The sequence below is a fragment of the Drosophila willistoni genome, assembly GCF_018902025.1.
Source record: "Drosophila willistoni isolate 14030-0811.24 chromosome XR unlocalized genomic scaffold, UCI_dwil_1.1 Seg143, whole genome shotgun sequence".
NCBI classification, from domain to species: domain Eukaryota; kingdom Metazoa; phylum Arthropoda; class Insecta; order Diptera; family Drosophilidae; genus Drosophila; species Drosophila willistoni.
The window spans coordinates 4,751,795-4,774,959 of record NW_025814056.1 but is presented as its reverse complement, the minus strand read 5'-3'; the positions used below and the strand labels follow the sequence as shown (position 1 = coordinate 4,774,959).

General features: G+C 36.6%; 2 protein-coding genes across 2 annotated transcripts; both read left to right on the top strand.

The window, feature by feature from the left end:
- The first annotated feature begins 1,002 nt into the window (after positions 1 to 1,002).
- Positions 1,003 to 16,607, top strand: LOC6645496 (delta-1-pyrroline-5-carboxylate synthase). Its single transcript, XM_002068014.3, has 12 exons — positions 1,003 to 1,198; positions 6,912 to 7,076; positions 7,655 to 7,795; positions 7,936 to 8,043; positions 8,149 to 8,316; positions 8,426 to 8,614; positions 8,787 to 8,982; positions 10,486 to 10,727; positions 13,919 to 14,176; positions 14,244 to 14,469; positions 15,322 to 15,600; positions 16,246 to 16,607. The coding sequence occupies exons 1-12, from the start codon at positions 1,100 to 1,102 to the stop codon at positions 16,506 to 16,508; spliced, it is 2,334 nt and encodes a 777-aa protein (XP_002068050.2). The 5' UTR covers positions 1,003 to 1,099; the 3' UTR covers positions 16,509 to 16,607.
- Positions 16,608 to 20,667: 4,060 nt separating this feature from the next.
- Positions 20,668 to 22,583, top strand: LOC6645495 (actin, larval muscle). The gene is made up of 3 exons (XM_002068013.4): positions 20,668 to 20,683; positions 20,804 to 21,754; positions 21,831 to 22,583. Exons 2-3 carry the CDS (start codon positions 20,830 to 20,832, stop codon positions 22,034 to 22,036), a joined length of 1,131 nt encoding a protein of 376 aa, XP_002068049.1. The 5' UTR covers positions 20,668 to 20,683; positions 20,804 to 20,829; the 3' UTR covers positions 22,037 to 22,583.
- The last annotated feature ends 582 nt before the right edge of the window (positions 22,584 to 23,165 follow it).

Genomic DNA, 23,165 nt, shown 5'->3' with positions numbered 1-23,165 from the left:
AATCAAGCACATTTCACGACAACTCTGTATTTTTCATTTTATTTAATCTTGCGAGAATATTAAAATCACCACATTTTTCATAGCCTACTTTTTGGGGGTTGTCTATGCTAAAGTTCTCTGCATTCTTTTTTTGGATTTCTTTTTATTTTTTGGAGTGTTGTTTCTTTGTAAACTGAATTATATGAATTGCAGAAAGATCTATAAATTATATTTGAGTGCAGAAAGTGCAACATTTACAACCAGAGCAAGAACAACAAAAACAATTAAACCGTTGGCTAAGCAAACACACTGTACCGTTAGATAAGCCCGCCTGCACAGTGTTCTCCCTCGTGCCCCACTTGATAAGGCCGAACAGAACAATATAATGGGCGCTACCCGCAACCCTCCCACCCCCAACCACCAAAGTGCCTCATGGCCCATTACTACGACTATCAACATACTCGTCTATCGCTTGCTCACTCACTCTCTGAGTCGCAATCGCTCTCCCTCTCTCTCTCTTTCTCTTTCTCTTTCTCTTTCTCTCGCTGTCCCTGTCAGTAGTCTATCTATCTGTCTGTCTGTCTGTCTGACTGTCTGTAAATGTTTGCCATAATCTCAATGCAGAGCATTGGCTGATGTTGGTGTTGGTGCCAAAATTTACTTGGTGTTAGTGTTTGTGATTGATAACATTCCTAATTGAATCACAACAAGCGAGCAGAGAGAGGGGAAAGAGTCATATAAAGAGAGAGAGAGAGAGAGACAGAGAGAGAATGAGTAGGGGCTAGGAGTTTGCCATACAAAATTTTAATCGCAATCGCAATGAGAACACTTACAATTACACATGTTTGCGCTTCCCATTATCAGTTATAGCCTCAGACTCACACACTTTATGTGTGTGTGTGTGTGAGTGTGTGTAAGAGTATACGCAAGAGTCGGGGGGCAACCAACCAACGAACGAGCAAGTCCATCAGTTGGTCGTCTATATTTCTATATTCAGTAGAACTCGTTGGGTTTTACGGTGCGGTTCAACAAAAAAAAAACAATCTCTTCCTTTTATTCGTTTTTTTTTTGTGGTTTTCCAAGTGTCATCGAAATAGATCCAGGATCTCTCTCAATCTAGATGATGCTGCGCAATAGCCTTAACTTGGCCAATGGATTACGCAACGGCTTCGCCAGCAATGCCTGGCGAGCTGTTAGCTCTCATGGTCCCAGACAGCCAGTGAGTGAAAGATTCCAATTTGATTCCCACTCTTATTTTTTCCTGGTTTTTGACATAAGTGCTTATTTTTTTCGAGTCGTTTGAAGAGAAGAAGAAAATACAACAAGTGACACAAAATCAAACGAATACAATTCCAAAAATCCTCAATATTAGCATTTTTTTGGGGGTATTAATCTTCTTTATGTTTGTGCTTCTCCCGTTTGTTGAACCTTGTGATTTATGATTAACAATCTGGGAGGCTAATCTGCACTTTGCACACGACGGGGGAGAAAAGTGAGAGAGGGAGAGAGAGGGATAACCACTTCTAACCGGTTCAATGTGCCAGGGTTCTTTTAGAACAAAAAGGAACTCAAGCTTTTAACTCAATGTACAAAAATTACAATCAATATCTGATATTCATTGTCATTATCAGCTCCTATTAATACTGCTCATTTATATAGATTAAATGTCTAGCAAATATAAAGTCCAGCTTATATGAATTTTAACTTTGCTGGACTTTGATTTCAACTCAGATGCCGAAAATAATTGACCAGACAAGACTAGTAGCCACATACACACACACACACACATAGCCCATATTTGCATTGACCGATAAGAATAGATTACATATACATACACCTATGTGTATATATATAATTAAACAAAAGAACCTGTGAGTATATTTTCGAAATGTTGGGAAAATAACCGGCATGACGTTTGAGCGTGAAACTCAGCTGATTTTTTGCGTTTTTTTTCGATGACCACACTCAATCTAGGCAAGGGACTGAAATTGGTTCAATATCAGACCATTGAAGTGGGGTATACCTACTTACCTCTCTCCTTCGCTCTCTCAATAGATTAGTTACGAAATTTTCCTTGGCACTAAAATTTAATCAGCTTCGAAAAGTCCCCTTCCACCTCTTCAACACTCTACACTCAATCAAAACAACACAAGCAATTCCATTTCCAAGTTGTTATATAGTTCAAGATTTCCTTTTTATTTTATGAGTAACGATAATGGAGGCAAGCACACAACCCCTTTTTGGTCTGCCTGTTGTGTGTGTGTGTGGGCAGACGGCAACAGCTTGGGCTTTTAGAGACCCCAAAACCATAAAGTAAACAGAAATGGGACATCAAAAATGGGTCTATGTATTTGGGGTTTAAAGCTAATTGAAGGGGATCTCACATTTGCCATATTAAACTGTCAAACATGAGAAACGTTTGCCCTGTGAGTCTTGATCAAAAATCAATCAAATCGAAAGTTATCCAATTTGTTTTTTTTCCCTTAAAAAAGATAAAAATATTGACAAAATTTTGTAATAATTTGTAAATTTTGTAAATATTTTCTTTGAATTTCTAATCTAAAGAACAACAATTTTTACTTATTACACTTAATTTAATGAGAATTAGATGAAAAACAAATTAATCTACTAACAAATTGACAAAAATTCAGTCAGTCAATTCCAAAATGTTTAAATATTGTTCAAAGAGTGAGACTTAATTGTGAATTGTTGATTAGTATCTTTCTTTGATTAGATATGGGTTCCATAATGTGACTGATTTTAATAGATATATATGAACCTTTAATTCTATGCTATTTGATAAAACAAGATTCATTATTTTGTTGCTTGGTGTATTAAGAAAACGATAGAAAGGGAGGGATGCTTGTAAATCATTTGCAGCTCTCATCGTTTGATGTTACTCAACATGCAAAACAGAGGCAGGCAAAAGACAAAAGAGATTTGTTCGGAACAAGAAAAAAAATAATAATAACAAAACAAAACAAAAAAACGATAGAAAGAAATAGAAAAGCAAACACTATTCCTACTACTATCCCTGACAAGAGCTGATAAAATGTTGTCACAGCATGACAGCTGGCGCCTGGCAGGCAAATGGAAAAACGTGTTAAAATAAATTCCACTGGAGAGAGAGAGAGAGAAATAGCAAGAGAAAGTTAGGGGACTAAAAATAAAAAATTAGAAGACCAAAAGATGAGAAAATGGTGTAAATATTCTGTTCAATGGGAACTTGAGGAACACTCTAACGTCTCTTCCCCCGTTTGGCCTACCCTGTTTTATATAGTATATGCATCAACATTTTTGCTTGCCTCAGGCTAGGCCACTCTCTCCAACAATTTGCATATGTCCGACATTCAATGGCCTGGCCTGCCTTTGACACTCAAAACGATTTGGCTAGGTCAGGGTCGAGGCGAGGGCAACCTCGTTGCCTACACTCGTTCAGTGCACTATACACAACGTCATATACACACACACACATATAGACATATACTTATATACTCTCTTAAAGCCTTGGCAACCCTTGGTCCGTTTTCATTTTGACACGTGTTGGCAGTTATGGCGCCTTCGGTCTTGACTCTTTTCGGTGGAGCTTCACTGTGCGTGTATAAGGCACATCATAAAAATGTAGAGAGAGTAAGAGAAACAGAGTAAGAGAAACAGAGAGACAAACACACACACACACACGGAGTGAAATAAAATACAAACAACAAGCGGCAAAAAAACAAAAAGTGTTGTAATTTTTATACAACGCCATACAATGGATCAACAGCTGGCCGTAAAATATTTCTTATTTTTAATACTCTTTCCAAAAAGGCCTTATTCATTCACCATAGGTAAACTTCAGTTTTAGTTTGAGAGTATTTTGTTTTTACTAACAGTTGGAGTGTTAATAAGCATTCTAAGATAGAAATTTCTTAGTGAATTGCTCTAGATTTTCTGTGTTAGTTATTCAATAGTTTTCTTATGTACTAAAATTTACACATTTTATATTATGTATATTTGTTTAAGGATTAGTATTAAATATTAGCCAGAAAATACTTCAGAAGTCAACCAATTCTCCGCTTTTTTTTTTTTACTAAACACTTTGTGTCACTTTATTATGTTTATAAACCTACTTGATATAATAGCAGATATGTTTTGCAATATCTTGATGTCTTGTCTGATTTGATTTCCTTTACTTGGCGAACGATAGACACAATTGCTTTTAATAAAGAGTATATGAAATTCGGCTTAAATTCATAAAGATGCCCCTTGTGTGGGCATAGGGACATAAATTAGGCACATTTTCATAAAGAGCTTTTGAAAATTATACAACATAATTTAGTCTCTAGCATCTTCGGGTGAATCCCATATAACTTAACTGTCTATTATTGCCAATTATTTTGCTCTGTAGTTTCAGTCCTAACAAAAATGAATGGCCAAATAAAGATATAGGTAAACATTGGCTAGGCAGACAGGAAGGGAATGTTCTTTAGTTTCTAGAAGAAATTATAAAAGATATCAACAGATGATTAAAATGAAGCTTACTGCCCTTTTATTTTATAATAATGATAATTTTTTGTTTGTTTGTTAAATAAACATTATTCGTGTCCATTATTTAGATACTAATTTTAACCCCTTAAACTGACAAAAAAAATTATTGACACTTATGAGTGACTGTCAAGTTATACGATAAGAGCAAAAAAAAGAGGTTACATCCTTGACCTTAACACTAATTGCTCTGTGGGGGCGAACTTAATGTATATCACTCATACGACATGTGTCACAGACAGACAATAAGACCAAAAATCGCGTCATCAAAAAAAAACAAAAAAACGTACTTATTTTGATTGCATTCGCTTTTGTATTGTGATAACAAATAAACTGTCTTTTAGTGATAATAACAATCAACAAACGAACAGCAATGACAACGACAACAACAACAGAAAAACAACAATAATTGAAGGCGGTCAAATAGCCAAGTAACTGTTAAGTAAAACGACAAAAATAAACAAATAAACATTTTGTACATTTTATTGAGCTATTGCCTGTTTGCCCCATCAAAATTTGTCAGAGGGGAAAAATAATAATTACGTCTCAATTCGATTAACTGAGCAATTTAATTGTGCATTTGTTATCAACTTAATAATCAAAGACTTCGCCAAATGACAGCCAAAATCGGTGACTATGTGAAAAATTATACAATTACGATAGAAAATGTTCCGTCTCTTTATCAAAATTGGTCTCAGTTGTTTGCGTACATAGCGTTTTGCCAGGTGATGGGGGAAATGGACATTTGGTTGGGAAATTTTATTTAAAAAGAGTTATCTTTAACTCTATACTAAAATACTTTTTGTTAGTTTTATTTTTAAGTGTCAATCTTTGCACCATTTTGCCGTTAAGTTTTCTCATACAGTTTGGTTAATATTTCCGGGATGTAGCACAAGGTAAATACGTTTCTTCCGTTACCCGGAAACGTTCTCTGCTGCTACACTTGAATTCATGTATACGTATGTATATATAGTATAAATATATATGTATTTATATATATGCATCGAAAAATATCTAAATCTATGTGTAAATATATATTTATCAATTTATGTTACAAAGTGTAAAATTCAATTAGCCATAATTTCTAATTAATTATGCAGCTCGCACCGTTGGCTAAAAAACCAATTATCCCCACACAGAATCATAATAATTATTTGAGAATTATGGCATTAGTTGTTTTAGTTGTTGTTGTTGTTGTTGCTGTTATTGTTGGTTTTATACGCTCTTGTCTGTTTATAATGCACATATTTACAATCAGACTTGGCCGTCAATTTAGTGATTATGATTTACACACGGAACACAAACTGATTAAGTTCGCTGAGTGAGCGTCAAAAAAAAAAGCGTGGGTATGCCAATGTGTCGTGGGGCGGTGGAAGGGCGGGGGTTATTGGGTTGGATTGGTCTATTTAATTAATTGGCTTTCGATTTGTTTTTATGAAATTTGTGTAGTGCTTTTCTGTTGTCGTAATTTACGACCTCGCATGTTTGCCGATTGTCATTGATAAGCCATTTTAATGTCGGTGTTTGTTATTTTTATACCCTTGCAAAAAGGGTATATTAATTTTGGTCAAAAGTGTGCAACGCATAGAAGGAAGCATCTCCGACCATATAAAGTATATATATTCTTGATCAGCACGACGAGACGAGTTCAAATAGCCATGTCCGTCCGTCCGTCCGTCCGTCTGGATCAACGCAAACTCCTCCTAGACCGTAAGAGCTACAGAGCTGAAATTTTGCATGTAGGCTTGTATATACTGCAGGCGTTGTATATCTCGGATTCAGCCGGATCGGATCACTATATCATATAGCTCCCATACAAATGGCAAAGTCACGAACAGTGACTTTTCTTAATAACTTCGTTATTTTCTGAGCGATTGTCGTGAATTTTAATATTGGTGAGTTAATTACACATATAAACGACTATGCCAAATTTGATCAAGATCGGGTGACTATATCATATAGCTCCCATAGGAACGATCTTTCGAAAACAGTGACTTTGGTGACAAACTTTGTTACTTTTGACGCGATTGCTTTCAAATTAAACATTTGTTAGTTTAATATATCTATTAATGATTGTGCCAAATTTGATAAGGATCGGGTAACTATATCATATAGCTCCCATAGGAATGATCGGTGGAAAACAGTGACTTTGATCAATAGCTCCGTTATTTCCTATGTAGGCCGTTCTTTCGCAAACATTAGCCTTTTTAGCTTAAACGTTTTTCCACTTTTGATGGCTATAGGTAAGGAAAGGGTTACCAAAAATGTTGCAAGGGTATACAAACTTTGACGCGGTCGAAGTTAGCCCCGGCCCTCTGGTTTTTTGTTTTGTCTGGTTGTGTTTCAAATGAGTTTATGTGTTTTGGCTAACTGTTTTCTTTTTGTTCTGTTTGTTTTTGCTGCAGCTGGTTTCGCCTGAGAAACGCCTGGAGAGATCTCATCCCACATTCACGGAACGTAGTCAGTTAAAATATGCTCGACGTTTGGTTGTGAAACTGGGAAGTGCTGTGATAACACGTGAGGACAATCATGGATTGGCTCTGGGACGATTGGCATCAATTGTGGAGCAGGTAATTATTGACGAACTTATGAACTAGGACTTAACTTCATCTTGACCTATTTCTACATAAGCTTATATGCTTATATTAAATTTCCCTATCCTTAATTAACGATCATCTTAATATCCATAAGAGTAAAGTTTGCTAGTCTTAATCTCTTCTTCTTCATATCCACAAAAATTATAAAATTTGATCTTAATACTAACTCAATCTTATATCAATTTTACTTAACCTTATCTTAACCTTACCCAAGAAGTATTTAACTTTACTTATTCTTAACTAACGTTTAACTTCATCATGGACATGTTTTAATTCTTAGCTCAAATGTATCACAGTGTTATCACAATCTTATCGTACTATCTACAATCCCATCCGTATCATTAACTTAAGATTGCTTCAACTGTTCTTAATCTTTCCAAAGTTGTGCTTAACCTTACTTAAACCCAACAACACTTGTCCAGTGTAACATATCCTGAACCTAAAGCCATCTTTGTTTAATTTCAACTAACGTTTCATAATACAAAATCTTCAAGTTAGCTAAACTAATCTTGTCACATTTCATTTTTGTTGGTATTGTTGTTATCCATCAGGTAGCCGAATGTCATTTAGAGGGACGCGAAGTTATGATGGTCACCAGCGGCGCTGTAGCATTTGGAAAACAGAAACTGGCACAGGAGCTGCTCATGTCCCTTTCCATGCGTGAGACTCTTAATCCCAAGGACAGCAAAGAGGTTACCTTCGCGCAATTGCACATCATACAATTTCAATTCAACATTTCTTCCTTTCCCCCCCTCTATGTCCCTCTCTTGCACTTTCTCTCTCTGCCTCTCTGCCTGTCACTCGCTTTGTATCTCTACGCAATGCTTATTAGTTCGATGGCGCCACACTGGAACCACGTGCGGCTGCTGCGGTGGGTCAGTCGGGTCTTATGTCTCTCTATGATGCTATGTTTGCCCAATATGGCGTCAAGATTGCACAGGTTAGTAATAGGGACATAGGACGCATAACAACATGCGTTAGTCTAATTAAAACAGAGTGAGTTGTCTGTACTTGGATTGTGTGTGTATGTATGTATATATTTTAGGTGCTTGTTACCAAACCGGATTTCTACAATGAGGAAACACGCAACAATCTCTTCTGCACGCTCTCCGAATTAATTAGCCTAAATATTGTGCCAATCATAAATACGAACGATGCCGTTTCGCCACCAATGTTTATACGTGACGATGAGCCAGCCGGTGGTGCGAGAAGGGTAAGTACATGAAGGTGTTCTTATCTATGCCATAGACACGTGACTGGAGACAACTATTTCCTCTGCATCTCTCTCTCTCTCTCTCTCTCTCTCTCTTTCTTTGTCTTAGGGTATACCCATTAAGGACAACGACAGTTTGTCGGCCATGTTGGCCGCTGAAGTACAAGCGGATTTACTAATCCTTATGTCGGATGTCGATGGCATTTACAATAAGCCACCATGGGAAGATGGTGCCAAGCTCATGCACACCTACACAAGCGACGATAGCAACAGCATTGAATTTGGAAAAAAGTCAAAGGTAAGGATAGCAATTAGGTAGGTAACCACCTAGTAAATAAACTCTATCTCTCTTGAACTCTGGTTTTTTTCTTCTTCTTCTTTTCCGTTTTAACAAGAAGATGAAATTGTGTTGACACTCTTCCTATCTATCCCTATTTCTCATTCTTTTCTTTCATCTTCTGCTCCTCTAGGTGGGCACTGGCGGCATGGACTCCAAAGTGAAAGCAGCCACTTGGGCATTAGATCGTGGTGTCAGCGTTGTAATTTGCAATGGTATGCAGGAGAAGGCCATTAAGACAATAATTGGCGGTAGAAAGGTTGGAACATTCTTTACCGAGGCAACGGAAAGTGCCAATTCAGTGCCCGTCGAAGTGATGGCCGAGAACGGTGAGTCTTAAGAACAAGAAAACAAAAAAAAAACTAATTAAAATGAGTAAAAATGCAACTGTGAAAATCTCGAACAATGGCTATGAACAAGGACAATAGATTAACTAGAAACTTCTTGTTAGCGTGATAACAAAAGGGAAAAATTTCTTACATTTACAATCTAAAGAAATGCAGAAAAAGTTCTTATTTTAGAAACTATTTCTAAAGCAATTAGAACTGCATAAAATTAACTGGCCACAATTGATCAAATTTTAAAAGGAATGAAAGGTTATTGAAAAAATAATTTTGTTGGGTGATTTTCATAATTTTTCTTCGTTAAATTTTCAAAAGATCAAGTTTGTTTATAAGTTTGATGAGTTTACCACCTATATTGGGATAAAATATACTTAAATGATAAAGATTTGGTATGGGAAACTACGCTATCCGCCATGGGATGGGCTATACGAAATGCAGCAAAGTTATCACAAAAAATATGAATTGTTGTCTATTGTAGATTTAGTCGCGGATCCTTGGGAAAGGAAATGTGGAAAATTGTTCGATATTTACTTCCCCTTCTAAAATCGCCCATTTGTCTTCGCAAGAGAAACATATATCTAGATCCGTCTTTATTTCAAATTAATTAGTTCTATTTATTTCGATCAGGTATTTTAATTTGTTGGATATTATATAATTAAATCTAAGTAAGGTTAAGATCATTAGAGAAATCGAGAAGTGTTCAATGTTACATCTTAAATTAATCATAGGCAACACTGTCTAAAGGGTGAATCAAAAGATACATAGGACCTCGAAATTAATTTGGATTGATATTTATTAATATATTTCAACAAATATATTTTAGTTTCAACATTCGAATTCGGTCCAGAAAGGGCTTACAAAGTATGTGAGATATTTCAGTCTTCAACTTAATTTGTGCTAGTTATTTAGTTACATTGTGTGGTCTTGGGTAAGTTGCCACCAAAGAACGAGCTAGTAGTAGATTCTCAGCTTACGTCATTCTAACAGCGAATGACAAGTGGTTTTGGACTAACCTAATGGCCATTAAAGTTTCACACTCACACACACAGAGTCAGGCTAAACAAGAGAGGGAGGAAGATGCAGGAGATGATGTCAAAGTGGGTCACGATGCTCTGCTGTGTTCTTGTTCCGGTTTGCCATGTTTTGTGCAGGTTTTTTTTTTTCATTTAAAGTGACTGAGGAGTCCTTTTGGGAGGTCCTCTTCGTCTACTCCTCTGTGCTAAGTGGCTTCATCACCCAGGGCGGCAGCAAGTTTAAGTGGCTAACCAGTCTAAACTGTGAAGTTGGCTATGGCAATGTTGTGGCTAAAATTTAATTTAATTGTTATTAGAGACAACTGCCACTGCCACAGTTGCTCTTCTGGTGGCAGGTGGTAAAAATTGCCACTTAATTGAAAAGATGCACAACTTGTATAACGTTCCGCCGAGTTTTCTATTCTTATTCCCTTATTCGTTTTTCATTTATTTATTTTGTTTCTTTTTTTTTCAGCTCGTACTGGGAGCCGTCAAATGCAGGCACTGACTGCCGGCCAACGTGCCAGCGCTGTTAACACATTGGCCGATCTTTTGGTTAGTCGCGAGAAATTCATACTCGATGCCAATGCCAAGGATTTGGCTGAGGCAAAGAAAAATGGTCTGGCCAAGCCATTGCTGTCGCGTTTGTCATTAACTTCAGCGAAATTGAAGAACTTGTCCATTGGCCTGAAGCAAATTGCCGAGGATAGTCACAAGGTAAGGGAAATTAATGTTACAAAAAAAAGAAAAAGCCTTTAGAGCGAGCAAAGTTTGGGCATTCAACTTGTCTGATGACAAGTTGTGAGAAAATTGCATTTGTTATTTAATTTTTTTGTTTGAAAAATGAAAATCGTTTTCTTTTTGGTGTTGTTATTGCTTTTTAGAAAAATTGAGTTAGCTTCTCTGTGCACTTGTCTTGGGGAATTGTTGTTTAGCAAGAATTGATCATTTTATGAGCCATATGCAGTTGCTCTTTTGCTCTTTCGGAAAAGCTTTAACAACATTATGAAATCTCCAAGCAATTTTACACTTCAACAAAAATTGACACCCTCTCAACTAACACACACACACACCCCGCCACACTCCCTTCTTCTGTCTTTCTCAAATATTCGTTTTTCACATCCCAGAGGGTCAGAGAGGGTAATAAGGGCAAAGTATGAGCTAGTAAGGATAATGCACTTGCTGAATTGTAGACTAGGGAATGCCTCGTAAAAAAACCTAAAAAAAAAAAAACACACACACACACACACTTTATGCAGTTTTGTAAAGTTTTAGTTTTCAAAATTGGAAAAGTTATGGCAAGTTATATGTATAATGTCGAGTCGGTATTCTATATTCTTTCCATTAAAAAACATGAAAATCTGTAGACAATTTCTATTAAACCGTTATTATATTTAACTTTTATTGTATCTAGGTTTGCATTATTTTTTAAATCTTCAAGTGATAAAAAGTCTTAAAAACCCTTTCGACTTTAAATTTAAATCTTTTACGAAACATTTTTGTTTATCTTGTGGTTTAAAATTAATCAAATGATTGAAAATTTAAAGATCTAAATGTGACAGTTTGTTTGATTCCATTTCTCTGACGAACTAATACTAAACGAATTTGTTTAGCTTGTATTTTGAATAGTATTTTATCGAATTGAACATTCCCCTTTATATGTAACTAAACCCTAATGGGTAGAAAAGTCTAAGCATGTGGAAGATAAAAGACAGTTTCCCTTGCCCCCTTCCCCACTCCATATCACTCCACCATGTATGGCATCTTGGCAATGACATTAACCAGCCACACAGACCCAAGACCCTAGAATCCCAGAGCCGGAGAGACCCAGACAGAGAGTTGATGGAATATTGAGATGGTGTCGGGGTCTGAAGAAGGATTTAGGAAGCAGCAGAGCAGTTGAAGGTTAGACTACTACTACTGAATGTACTCCAATGGGTCGTGAAGGGAGCGGCGGGGGGACAGCGTGTGGTGGGACCTTTCAACCAGCCGTTTTATTGGATGTGATTGTGCGGAAACGCAAAACTTTTTTTTTTTTCCACCAGTATGTGTGTGTTGTCGTTTTTCCTTTCATTTTTTTTTCAGTTGTGTTGTTTTTTTTGTGGCAAGAAAAGTTTTTCCATAGCGCGTCCAGGACATGGAGTTTATTGTAAAAATGGCAGCGAAATTGTGACACAAAATGGCGTCAGCGTAAAAAATCATAAAATATATATACTTGTATTTGAATGTGTGCCGGTGTGTGTGCCAGTATGTGTGTGAGGGCAAATAAACAAGAAAGTGCCATAACGCACTCAATAAATATTCCACGAATCACAAAACGAAAGCAAGAGAAGGATACAAAAAAGAAAAGGTTATGAAAATGCGGCTGACCAAAACAGAAATTTATCTATGTTAATATCTACAAGGCTTTCGAAAATTTCAATTATTTGGACCGACAAAAGATACTTTTCCATTTAACAGACTTGTTTACTACAGTCACTTACTTAAACCCTTCCATTATCAAACAAGTGTAATCTACACTTAACAATGAAATAAACAAAGCCTTTAGAAAAAACAAATGGAAAAAAATAATCAGCGAGTCATTTAACGAAATAAAAAACAAAAATTGAAGAAATAAATAAAAGAAGAATTGAATCGACAAAAAAAAAACAAAAAAACAATTTAACAAGCGAATGAACTAATCAACTAAGAAAGAAAACAAGTGAAGTAACGAACTCAAAAATGACTTATAAAAAGATCACCTAAACTAATAAATAGAAACTGATTAGAGAAAGAGATAGAAAAAAAGAGAAATGGGTAAACAAAATGAGGAAATGACACAATTTATCCGTTAATTAATAAACTTACTCGTTATAAAAGTTGATCTAGCTAATGTTTAAGACACTTGAACATATTTTTCTAGAGTGGAGTGTTAACAAACTTGAACGTTTTATTTTGAAAGAAAGTTAAAAATGGCTAAAAGGCATTAAAATCAAAATAAGCAATAAAATTGTTATGTACATATGTAAGTAATATATATATTAATGTTTACATCATCAAGCGGAAGTTCCTTTATTAATTTTTTTTCTTGTTGCTAAACTTTAACTTCTAATTTCCTTTTCACTTTCTCATCATTGTGTAGGCAAGAGAAAGTTATTACTCTTGCATATTTTACAGAGACATAATAAACTAAATTTTCATGTTCTGTATCGCCAAGCCAAACCCTTGGCATTCTTTCTCACTCTTTCACCATTTTTTTAGCCATGACTTATCCAATTGTCCTCAGTAAATATAATTTAAAGTTTTTTACTTCCCTACACAATGCCAAAGTCAATAATAATGACCATATAACCAAATTTACTCAGAGCACAAGTTGAGTTGAGTTTAGATTTTCCTTTTCTGTTTTTTTTTTCTTTTTGTCCTGCTGCCCTTTAGTAAAAAATAAAATGGAGAAGATATGAGAGCTAGAGGGATTGGGGTTTGGCAACATTGGGTTATGGTTATGGGAAGTAGATTCCATTCTATGCAAACGAGGGCAGGCAACTGCTGTCAGCAGCCCAGCCGCAATCTTCTTCGTGTTATCTGCAGCCAATTTTCAGCTGGAACGGGGATTGGGCGGGAAAAGAAGGCAAAGGCGAAAGCGAAGGCGTTCGGACAGCAGCCCATTAAAAATAAATAAAGATTACGATGAAGATGAGCAACTTGATTTATGTAAAACTGCGCCAGCAAATGCCTCTAAAAATGGACGCTTGGGATTTTATATGGCTGTGGGCGGGGTTGGAGGTTCATCGTTGTTGGCATTACAAGGGAGCGGGAAAATTGTCGCATAAATATTGAGTTATTTTATGGTCCTGGACCCACATGGCATATAATGCATGTAATGTGATTTGTGTATTGCTGACTTGTCAATTGGCTTTTATTTTTTGCAGAATGTGGGACGTGTCCTACGTCGTACACGTTTGGCCGAGAATTTGGAACTGAAACAGGTTACAGTGCCAATTGGTGTGCTATTGGTCATCTTCGAATCCCGTCCAGATTCATTGCCCCAAGTGGCTGCCTTAGCCATGGCCTCGGCGAATGGTCTATTACTCAAAGGCGGCAAAGAGGCTGCTTACAGTAATAAAGCACTCATGGAATTGGTTAAGGAGGCATTGACCAGCGTTGGTGCCGAACATGCAGTATCCTTAGTGAGTGAACAAAAAATATCCCATTTGATTTGATCTTTTATGATTGCATTAACATTCTTTTTCTTAGGTTTCTACTCGCGAGGAAATCAGCGATCTGCTGTCCATGGAAAATCACATTGATCTAATCATACCACGCGGCTCATCGGAATTAGTACGTAGCATTCAACAGCAATCATTGCATATACCTGTATTAGGTCATGCGGAAGGTGTGTGCCATGTCTTTATCGATAAAGATGCCGATTTGAAAAAGGCTTTGCGTATTGCCCGTGATGCCAAATGCGATTATCCAGCAGGTAAGCGCTAGTCATAAGCAAATTTTTGTTAATCATTTACTAATATATACAAAATTAGCTTTAGCAAACATTTAACAGTGAAAAATAGTTGCAGTGGAGAGCCTTAAAACACTTTATAAGAATCTTTTTCAAATTCAGGTTGTCTTCTTTAGCGGCTTTAAAAATTACTTAAAACTATGAGGCGTAGAACAAGTCATTTAGTCATTGAAAAATGAGTAGATCTCAATATTTAGTTTACTTAATCCCGTGCCGAAGAAGCTTTAGCCAAAATTACCCTAGATTGATCGAGAAAAAACGCTCTCTAATGCAAAGGGATGCATAACTATCGATAAGTTTATCTATTAAACGCGGTAATTGCTTTTGTATCATTTCTAACCCTTTCTTGCTGGAATCAATTTCAATAAAAAGCAAATGACTTGCTTTCTAAGTAAGTGACTGAAATTCAGGATTTCAAATCGAAAATTATCCTAAAAAAAATATGGATAATAAAACGTTTGAGCTAGCTAACTGTTTAATGGACTTTGAAATATATGGGAATGGTGTAGGATCATAAAGTCAACTGACTCTACATACGATTATGTAACATTTCAATTGCCTGGACTAGAAGTTTATATTATTGTTAGGGGTGTGGGTTTTTGGTTTGTGGTACACACACACACATTTTTTAATTGCAAAATTTTCCACCTAAGTGCTTATTGTATTTTCAGTTTTTTTTATTCGTTATTTTTGGTTTTGATGCTGAACAAAAATTAATTGCATTTTGTGTGTGTGTTTTGTTTGTTTTTCTCTTTTCAATTTATCGTTGTCGGTGGTGTTCGGTACTGGCGCACATTTTGGTGGCACCTGTCACAGCCTGCAATGCAATGGAAACATTACTCATCCACGAGGATCTAATGAGCGGGGACATTTTCACTGATGTCTGCAACATGCTTAAACGTGAGGGTGTTAAAATCTATGCTGGACCAAGATTAAATCAGCAACTAACCTTCGGACCACCGGCGGCAAAGAGTCTAAAGCATGAATATGGTGCCCTAGAGTGTTGCATTGAGATTGTACCCAGTTTGGAGGATGCCATTAATCACATACATACATATGGCAGCGGGCATACCGATGTCATTGTTACCGAAAATGGTAAGCCAGAGAGTTTTTGCGATTGTTCAATTGAAAATTAATTTCACAATTGCTTGCAATTGAAGCGGAAAGAAGTGCAAAAAGGGCAAGGATGCAACTAATGAGCATTCACAATGTGCGGGCTATAAATTTTCGTGTGCCCCTATACATATCTATATGTACATATTTTATCGAAAAATTGGTTATTGCCATTGGCAGGCAGCTTCTACCTGTTTTTTTTTTTTTGGTGCAAGTTATGTGTTTCAATAACAGTTTTTGTTTTGTTGGAGAATTCGCCAAATGCGAAATATGATAGCAAATTGAAACCAAAAACCAAGACCCAAGCCCCGCAAAACAAAAGTTGTGGCCATGTGGCATGCAAGTGGTGTGCTGCATGTGCTCAATGTATTGTTTGTCGCCATAAACACAAAATACGTTCTCTCTCTCACTCACACTCTCTACCTTTGGCCCAAACGAAAAATTTAAATCATTTGGGAAATTAATTTTATTCAACACTCAACCGTTGTGCGTCGCACCTCGACTCAACTTGGCTTGCACTATGTTTTGCACTTCTTTGGTTCAATTTCCCATATGTATAAACTCGCATATTTTCCACATTTTTCACACACACACACACACTTACACACTCCTTCATTTTGCATTTAGATGCCAGAGCAAAGCAATTCCTTGGTAGCGTGGACAGTGCCTGTGTATTCCATAATGCCAGTTCACGTTTTGCGGACGGTTTCCGTTTTGGCCTTGGCGCCGAGGTTGGCATCTCAACGGTACGCATTCATGCCCGTGGCCCAGTTGGTGTAGAGGGTCTATTAACCACCAAATGGATACTCAATGGACAGGATCATGCGGCAGCTGATTTTGCCGAAGGCGGTCAACGTACCTGGTTGCATGAGACACTGCCATTGGATTGAAGCGCAAAAAAATCCAAAGAAACAAAAATATGTAATTTTATAATAATAATAATAATATGTATATTATTTCTTGTAAATAAAAATTGAATTAATTTTTAAGTCGCTGCTGTTGGTTGGGGTTCTTATATTCTCTCACTCACTCTATGGTTATTTGTTGTTGCTTTTCTTCACGTTATTGCATTTTGAGTGAAGGGTAATTAAGTTAAGGAAAGGCTAAGGCGGCAACAGTAAAGGCAAGGAAAGGAAAAACGAGGTCGGATGACAGCTGCCGTCGCGGCCACATGGGAGAAATTAATTTGAGTGAAAAATATTTGCCCAGGCAACTTGTGTAATTAATAAACTAAAGAACTAAGGACAGCTTGTTGGGGCCAAGGGGGGCCAGGACAGGGCAGGAGAAAAGAGGTTGGTTTTCTAGTTGGTTACTTGGTTTGGTTCTCTGGTTGCCACTGACGATGCTGGTAAACTGTCAGCGCTTGTCTTGGGAACTTTTCTTTTTCAAAAGTTCACCCACCTACAACTCTGCACCTCTCATTCCCTCTCTCTCTCTCTCTCGGTTTCTCTCTCTTACTCTTTCTTGTTGACATTGAAAATTAAATTAAAATTAAAACTTAAGGTTTTTATTTTATGAATAAAGAGAATAAAAAAAAAACAAGAGGTCTTTGGGGTCAAAGTAAGGAAAGGCAAAATGCTTTATTGTTCCGCTTGTTCGTTTTTGGAAAATTTCATAAATTAGCCATTAAATGTAAAATGGTTGTGGCACTTGGTATGCAACCGCGTTGCAAGTATTTGAATTTTTATGTGCATTGGGGCAACTTGCACAGCTCAGCCCAGCTCAGTTTGTTCAGTTCGCTCAGTTCTCAGTTCTAAGTTTGAGTTTCAGTTTCAGTTTTCTTGTCGCCGTCTCGTCTCACTTTTGGCCGAAAAAGTTTATTTTAGTGCCGCACGCTGCATTGCGTGCCAAAAGGCCAAGACATCCCATTCCCATTCCCGTTCCCGTTCCCATTCCCATGCCCAAACATGGCTCCGTTTGGTGAATTGTAGTCGAGGTGGTGCCTTGCCTTGTCAACGCGCATTTTTATTTTACTCCCACCTTTTTCACACCACCACCATCGCCACGAAATCCTGTTTAAGAGTTAAAAGATGACAGAAGTGCACGGTGGGGAAAACTATTTGAAGTGCGGGTCAGCTTTCGCCATTTGCCATTCTCAAGTCAGTTAGTGACATCTTACAGTGGTGCATAATGACCGTAAAGAGAGTGGATTGATTAGTTTAGAAGTTTTATTTTATTATTTAGTGAAGACTAAATTCAATATCTCATATTCTAAAGCGTGATTAATAGATTGATTTAAATTTTGAAAATATTATCTACATTTGTGATACTTATCAAGCTCTGAAAGATGATATACAGGTGAATCCGGTTATAACGATGCTCAAGGGATCGACGATTTTCGTCGTTATATCCGGAAGACGTACTAACCGGAGGCTCTTTCAGACATATGTATAAGTTTGTATTGTGACCAACCAATCACTCATCGAACTTTAGTCGCTATAACCGGACGGACGTTATAAGCGGAGTCGTTATAACCGGATTCTACTGTAATTGCTTTCTTTTCTATATGCCTGCAATTATTTGACACTTTTAAAAGGCTTTAGATATTTTAAAATTAAATCTATAGTCTAAACTACTTACCAGAAGTAGTGAATGAAATAATTTATGAAATTTCTCATAATCTATAAATAATTATGTGGAAACTTTGGAAATTAGTAAACCAAACTAAACGTCCATTATAACTCTTGTCAAATAAATCAATTTTTGTAAATTTACAATGAATATTTACTGGCTAAACAACAATACCCTATCCTAAGCCGTTATTTTGTTCTCTTTTGCTTGAAGAACTATGCAATCAACCCATTCATTTATCTATACTATCTTCGTCCTGCTTCTAAGTAAACCCATAGTCAAAACTCACCTTCACACCCCAGAAAACTTACACTCACACTCAAACTCACTTAACTTATTCGTGGTACGACTGAGTTACAAGGCCAAGCATAATTTTTACCTCTTTCAACTGCTTTCCTGGCGCATACAGACAATGATACGTGAAAGTTTCTTGTACCTGCTTCTGGTTGCAGTCACGTAAATTTTTTCTATGTAGTTTCTAACCAAAAGCACTTAAAAAAGTTTACACAGTTTGCAGAATAAGGCGAAACAACAGCAGCAACAAGAACGAAAGCAAAAAAAAAAAACAATTTAAAACGATAGCAGTATTGAGATCTTCCCTCACCATACAATTCTTGTCCCCCCATCTTTAAAGGGGACAAATTTAGTTCTTTTGTTTTGGTGGGGGGAATTAATGCATAAGCATTTTGTGCTACATTTAATTAGTATAATATACATAAATCTCATAGCTAATATTACGTTAAGATCATATCAGACAAAGAAAGACAACCGAGAAATTGCAGTGCAAAGAATGAGCCACGATATATCAAGGCATGGCTAGGCATGGCAAGGCAGCAAATGATATAAAAATGCATTTCCCTTTGTTTGCCCTCCTTTTTGGTCTAACATTTTAAATAAAAATGATTTGAAATTCAATGAAATCTACACGGCGTCAACTTGTATATCATGTGGATAGAATTTTCTATTTGTTTTTGTTTTTTTTCTGTTTTTTCTTTTTTTTTTGCTTGTTGTTCTTGTTTCTTTCTTGTAAAACAAAAACGGCAAGCGGCAATTCTTTTCGGACTACCACACCATCTATGGACAGATGATGTCTCAGTGAGTGAGAGATGCAAAATTATTTATTCCCATGCACTTGCCCAGGAAGGGTATATTGATATTCATATTAAATATATCTATATATTTATGTTTATAGTTAATCAATGCCTAGTCTTTACCTTTTAATACTTTGTAATATGTATTGAATAAATGGTTATTTCTATCTTACACCAATTCTTTTGAAATTCAATGTTTGTGCAAATACGAAAACATTTCAATGTCAATCATAAAAGTATATGAAAGGGTATTCAACAAATATTGTATTGTTAATGCATTTTGTTGGATCATCCATCCGGCCCTCTACGATTTTGTCACATCATTGGCACAAATTTGTTGTATTTGCGTAAATGTGAGGCAAATTTTAGTGGGTAAATGCATTTTGCATTGTTTTGCATCGTGCGGGGTAATTTATTTATATAAAAACTTAAAAATATAACAACAAAACGGCCGAAAACAGATGCCTATACAAGTCCTGCAACACATATTTAGATATTCAGAAGTCAAAAGCAATGCATTCTAAAGAAGCAGCAACACAGCAGCAGCAGCAGCAACAACAACAACAACAACAGAAGATAAAGATGAGAAGAGAAAGAGGCATAATTTAAATGAAAATGAAATGACAGAGAATGATGAATTGCACTATGACATAAAGAACAATTGCATACTCTATAAGATTATATAAACAGAGTTAACTTAGATTTTGATATGCTATATATTCAAATTGTTGAAACCAATTTCAATTTACAATTTATTCTGCAAGGGAAATCTAAATAAGGAAAAGAGAATTTATATCAGACTTTTCATAAATTTATTTAATCAAATAGATTGTGTTTTTGTATATCGTGGATGGGTTAACCATGGACCAGGAAGATATATATTACTTGCTAGTAAGAACGATGTGTATTTTCAATTATTTCTTCAGAAAATTCAAGGAAATGTAAAGTTTTTATGTAGAAATGGCAAGACGATATTCTAATGCCTCTGATTGGTCAAGAAATCCTTTCTAAATTGTGTTTTTACTTTTGCAATCATATTCATATTTATTTACATAATTTCTCTGGGTGTTTCGACATTACAGAATCCAGTTTGTAATGAATATAAAGTTATTACTTACTTAAAAAAATGGAAACTTTTGTTATATATTTGACAAGTGGCATAATCTTTTGCTTAGTACCCCAAATGCTACACTTTCTTGACAATCGAAATGATGTGTATCCAACCCAGTATGCAGCACCCCACCTCCAATTCCCCCCCTCCCAACGTTTGTCCCTGCTGTAGCCTCTAGACATAGATCATGAATTCATCAACATGTTACTAGGAAAGTGCAACTTATTTAAATGCATGAGTTCGACATAGAACGGAATCACTTTGATTGCTGTCGCTGTTGGATTTACACGTCGTGAGTGTTTCGTCTATTCTAGTGGATTAAATTTTTTTTTGCTGTGTTTTTTTTTTTATGGTTATTTTTTTTGCTTAAGGATACATGTCCTGATATTTGGCAATTCTCATCTCGTTGTAGCCTTTTGAAACTTATATCAACTAAACATGTGTGACGAAGAAGCATCAGCTTTGGTGGTGGACAATGGATCCGGTATGTGCAAGGCTGGATTTGCCGGTGATGATGCTCCACGTGCTGTGTTCCCATCGATTGTGGGTCGTCCCCGTCATCAGGGCGTGATGGTCGGTATGGGTCAGAAGGATTGCTATGTGGGTGATGAGGCCCAAAGCAAACGTGGTATTCTATCCCTGAAATATCCAATTGAGCATGGCATCATCACCAATTGGGATGATATGGAGAAGGTCTGGCATCATACCTTCTACAATGAGCTGCGTGTGGCCCCAGAGGAGCATCCAGTCCTTTTGACTGAGGCCCCATTGAATCCAAAGGCCAATCGCGAGAAGATGACTCAAATTATGTTTGAGACCTTCAACTCACCGGCCATGTATGTGGCCATTCAGGCTGTATTGTCCCTGTATGCCTCCGGTCGTACCACTGGCATTGTGTTGGACTCTGGTGATGGTGTTTCTCACACTGTGCCCATCTATGAGGGTTATGCTCTGCCTCATGCCATCCTTCGTCTGGATTTGGCTGGTCGTGATTTGACCGACTATCTGATGAAGATTCTGACCGAGCGTGGCTATTCATTCACCACCACGGCTGAGCGTGAAATTGTACGCGACATCAAGGAGAAGTTGTGCTATGTTGCTCTGGACTTCGAGCAGGAAATGGCCACAGCAGCTGCATCGACCTCATTGGAGAAATCCTATGAGTTGCCCGATGGTCAAGTGATCACCATTGGCAATGAGCGTTTCCGCACACCCGAGGCCCTCTTCCAGCCCTCGTTCTTGGGTATGGAATCGTGTGGTATTCATGAGACTGTCTATCAATCGATCATGAAGTGCGATGTTGATATCCGTAAGGATTTGTATGCCAACAATGTCCTGTCCGGTGGTACTACCATGTATCCAGGTAAATTAAACAATAAATTGAATTCAAAATTTTCAAATAAATTGAAATTTATTTAATTTTTCATTGCTTCTGTCAGGTATTGCTGATCGTATGCAAAAGGAAATCACTGCTCTGGCTCCATCGACCATCAAGATTAAGATTATTGCTCCACCAGAGCGTAAATACTCTGTATGGATTGGTGGTTCCATTTTGGCATCTCTTTCCACCTTCCAACAGATGTGGATCTCCAAGCAGGAATACGATGAATCCGGCCCTGGTATTGTCCACCGCAAGTGCTTCTAAGCTATATCAGCTACAGCAACAACAACAACAACAACAGCAACATCAGCAGCAACAACAACATCTTAGCTATTTGCATCATAAAGCCATTAACATCCTACAAATATGTCTTTACATATATATATTTTATAAATTAAAGATACATTTTCACTTAGGCCAAATGTATAGCAAGAAAACCATTCAATACAAATGAAACATAGCGACAAACAACAACAAAAAAAAGAAAAACAAAAAACAAGTATCTTTAAAATTTACATTTAGTTGAAGAAGTTCTTAAATCTTAGAGAAGAACACACACACACATTAAGAGAACAACAAAAACGAGCAGGCAAAGCATTCATTAATTAATTTATTTATTATTGTTTTTTATCACATTTTTTTTTGGATTCTTAAACTTATGTTCCCGGTAAAACAACAAAAAAAAAAAAAACCAAGACCAAAGCCAAACCGTAAGAAATCAAACCAAAGAAAAATAAAAAAGACAATCGGTTGTACAATAAATACAAAAGGTATATACATGTATTTATATATCTATATATATACATCTGGATATCGATATTTTTATGGATGTCGAGTGTGAGTGGGAATCAATTTCTATCTGGACATAGAAATGCCATCAAAAAGGCACAACAAAACAAAGGAAACGAAAAGGTAAAAGAGAATGCTTGTTCAGAGAAACTTTTTTAATTAAGCCTTGGCAAAAAAAAGGCAGCAAAGAAATTTCTATTCTATTTGATTTTATTACATTGTTTTGTTTGTTTTTTTTTTCTTTTCTTATATTTTTGCGAATTGTCAATCAGAGCGTGTGAGAGGAAACTTTTATTGTGCCAGACATTTAGACAGGCAATTGAAGTATCTATAGCACTGCGCAATTTCATCTCTTCGCCTGTCATATATTATTGCCAGAAACACAAATGAGGGTATACTTACTCTTTTATCAAACTGGCGACACGAACAAAAAGAAAAAATGGGTGCAAAATTTACTGCACAGCAAACATAAATTTATTCCTTATAGATTGTAGGTAACTACAATTATTAGTTACAACCGAAATTGCAATGAGGGGAGGGCGAGAGTTGGAGGCATCTGGTTGGGCGTATCGTTCATCTTTCAAAATTTCATCTTCGTTCGTTT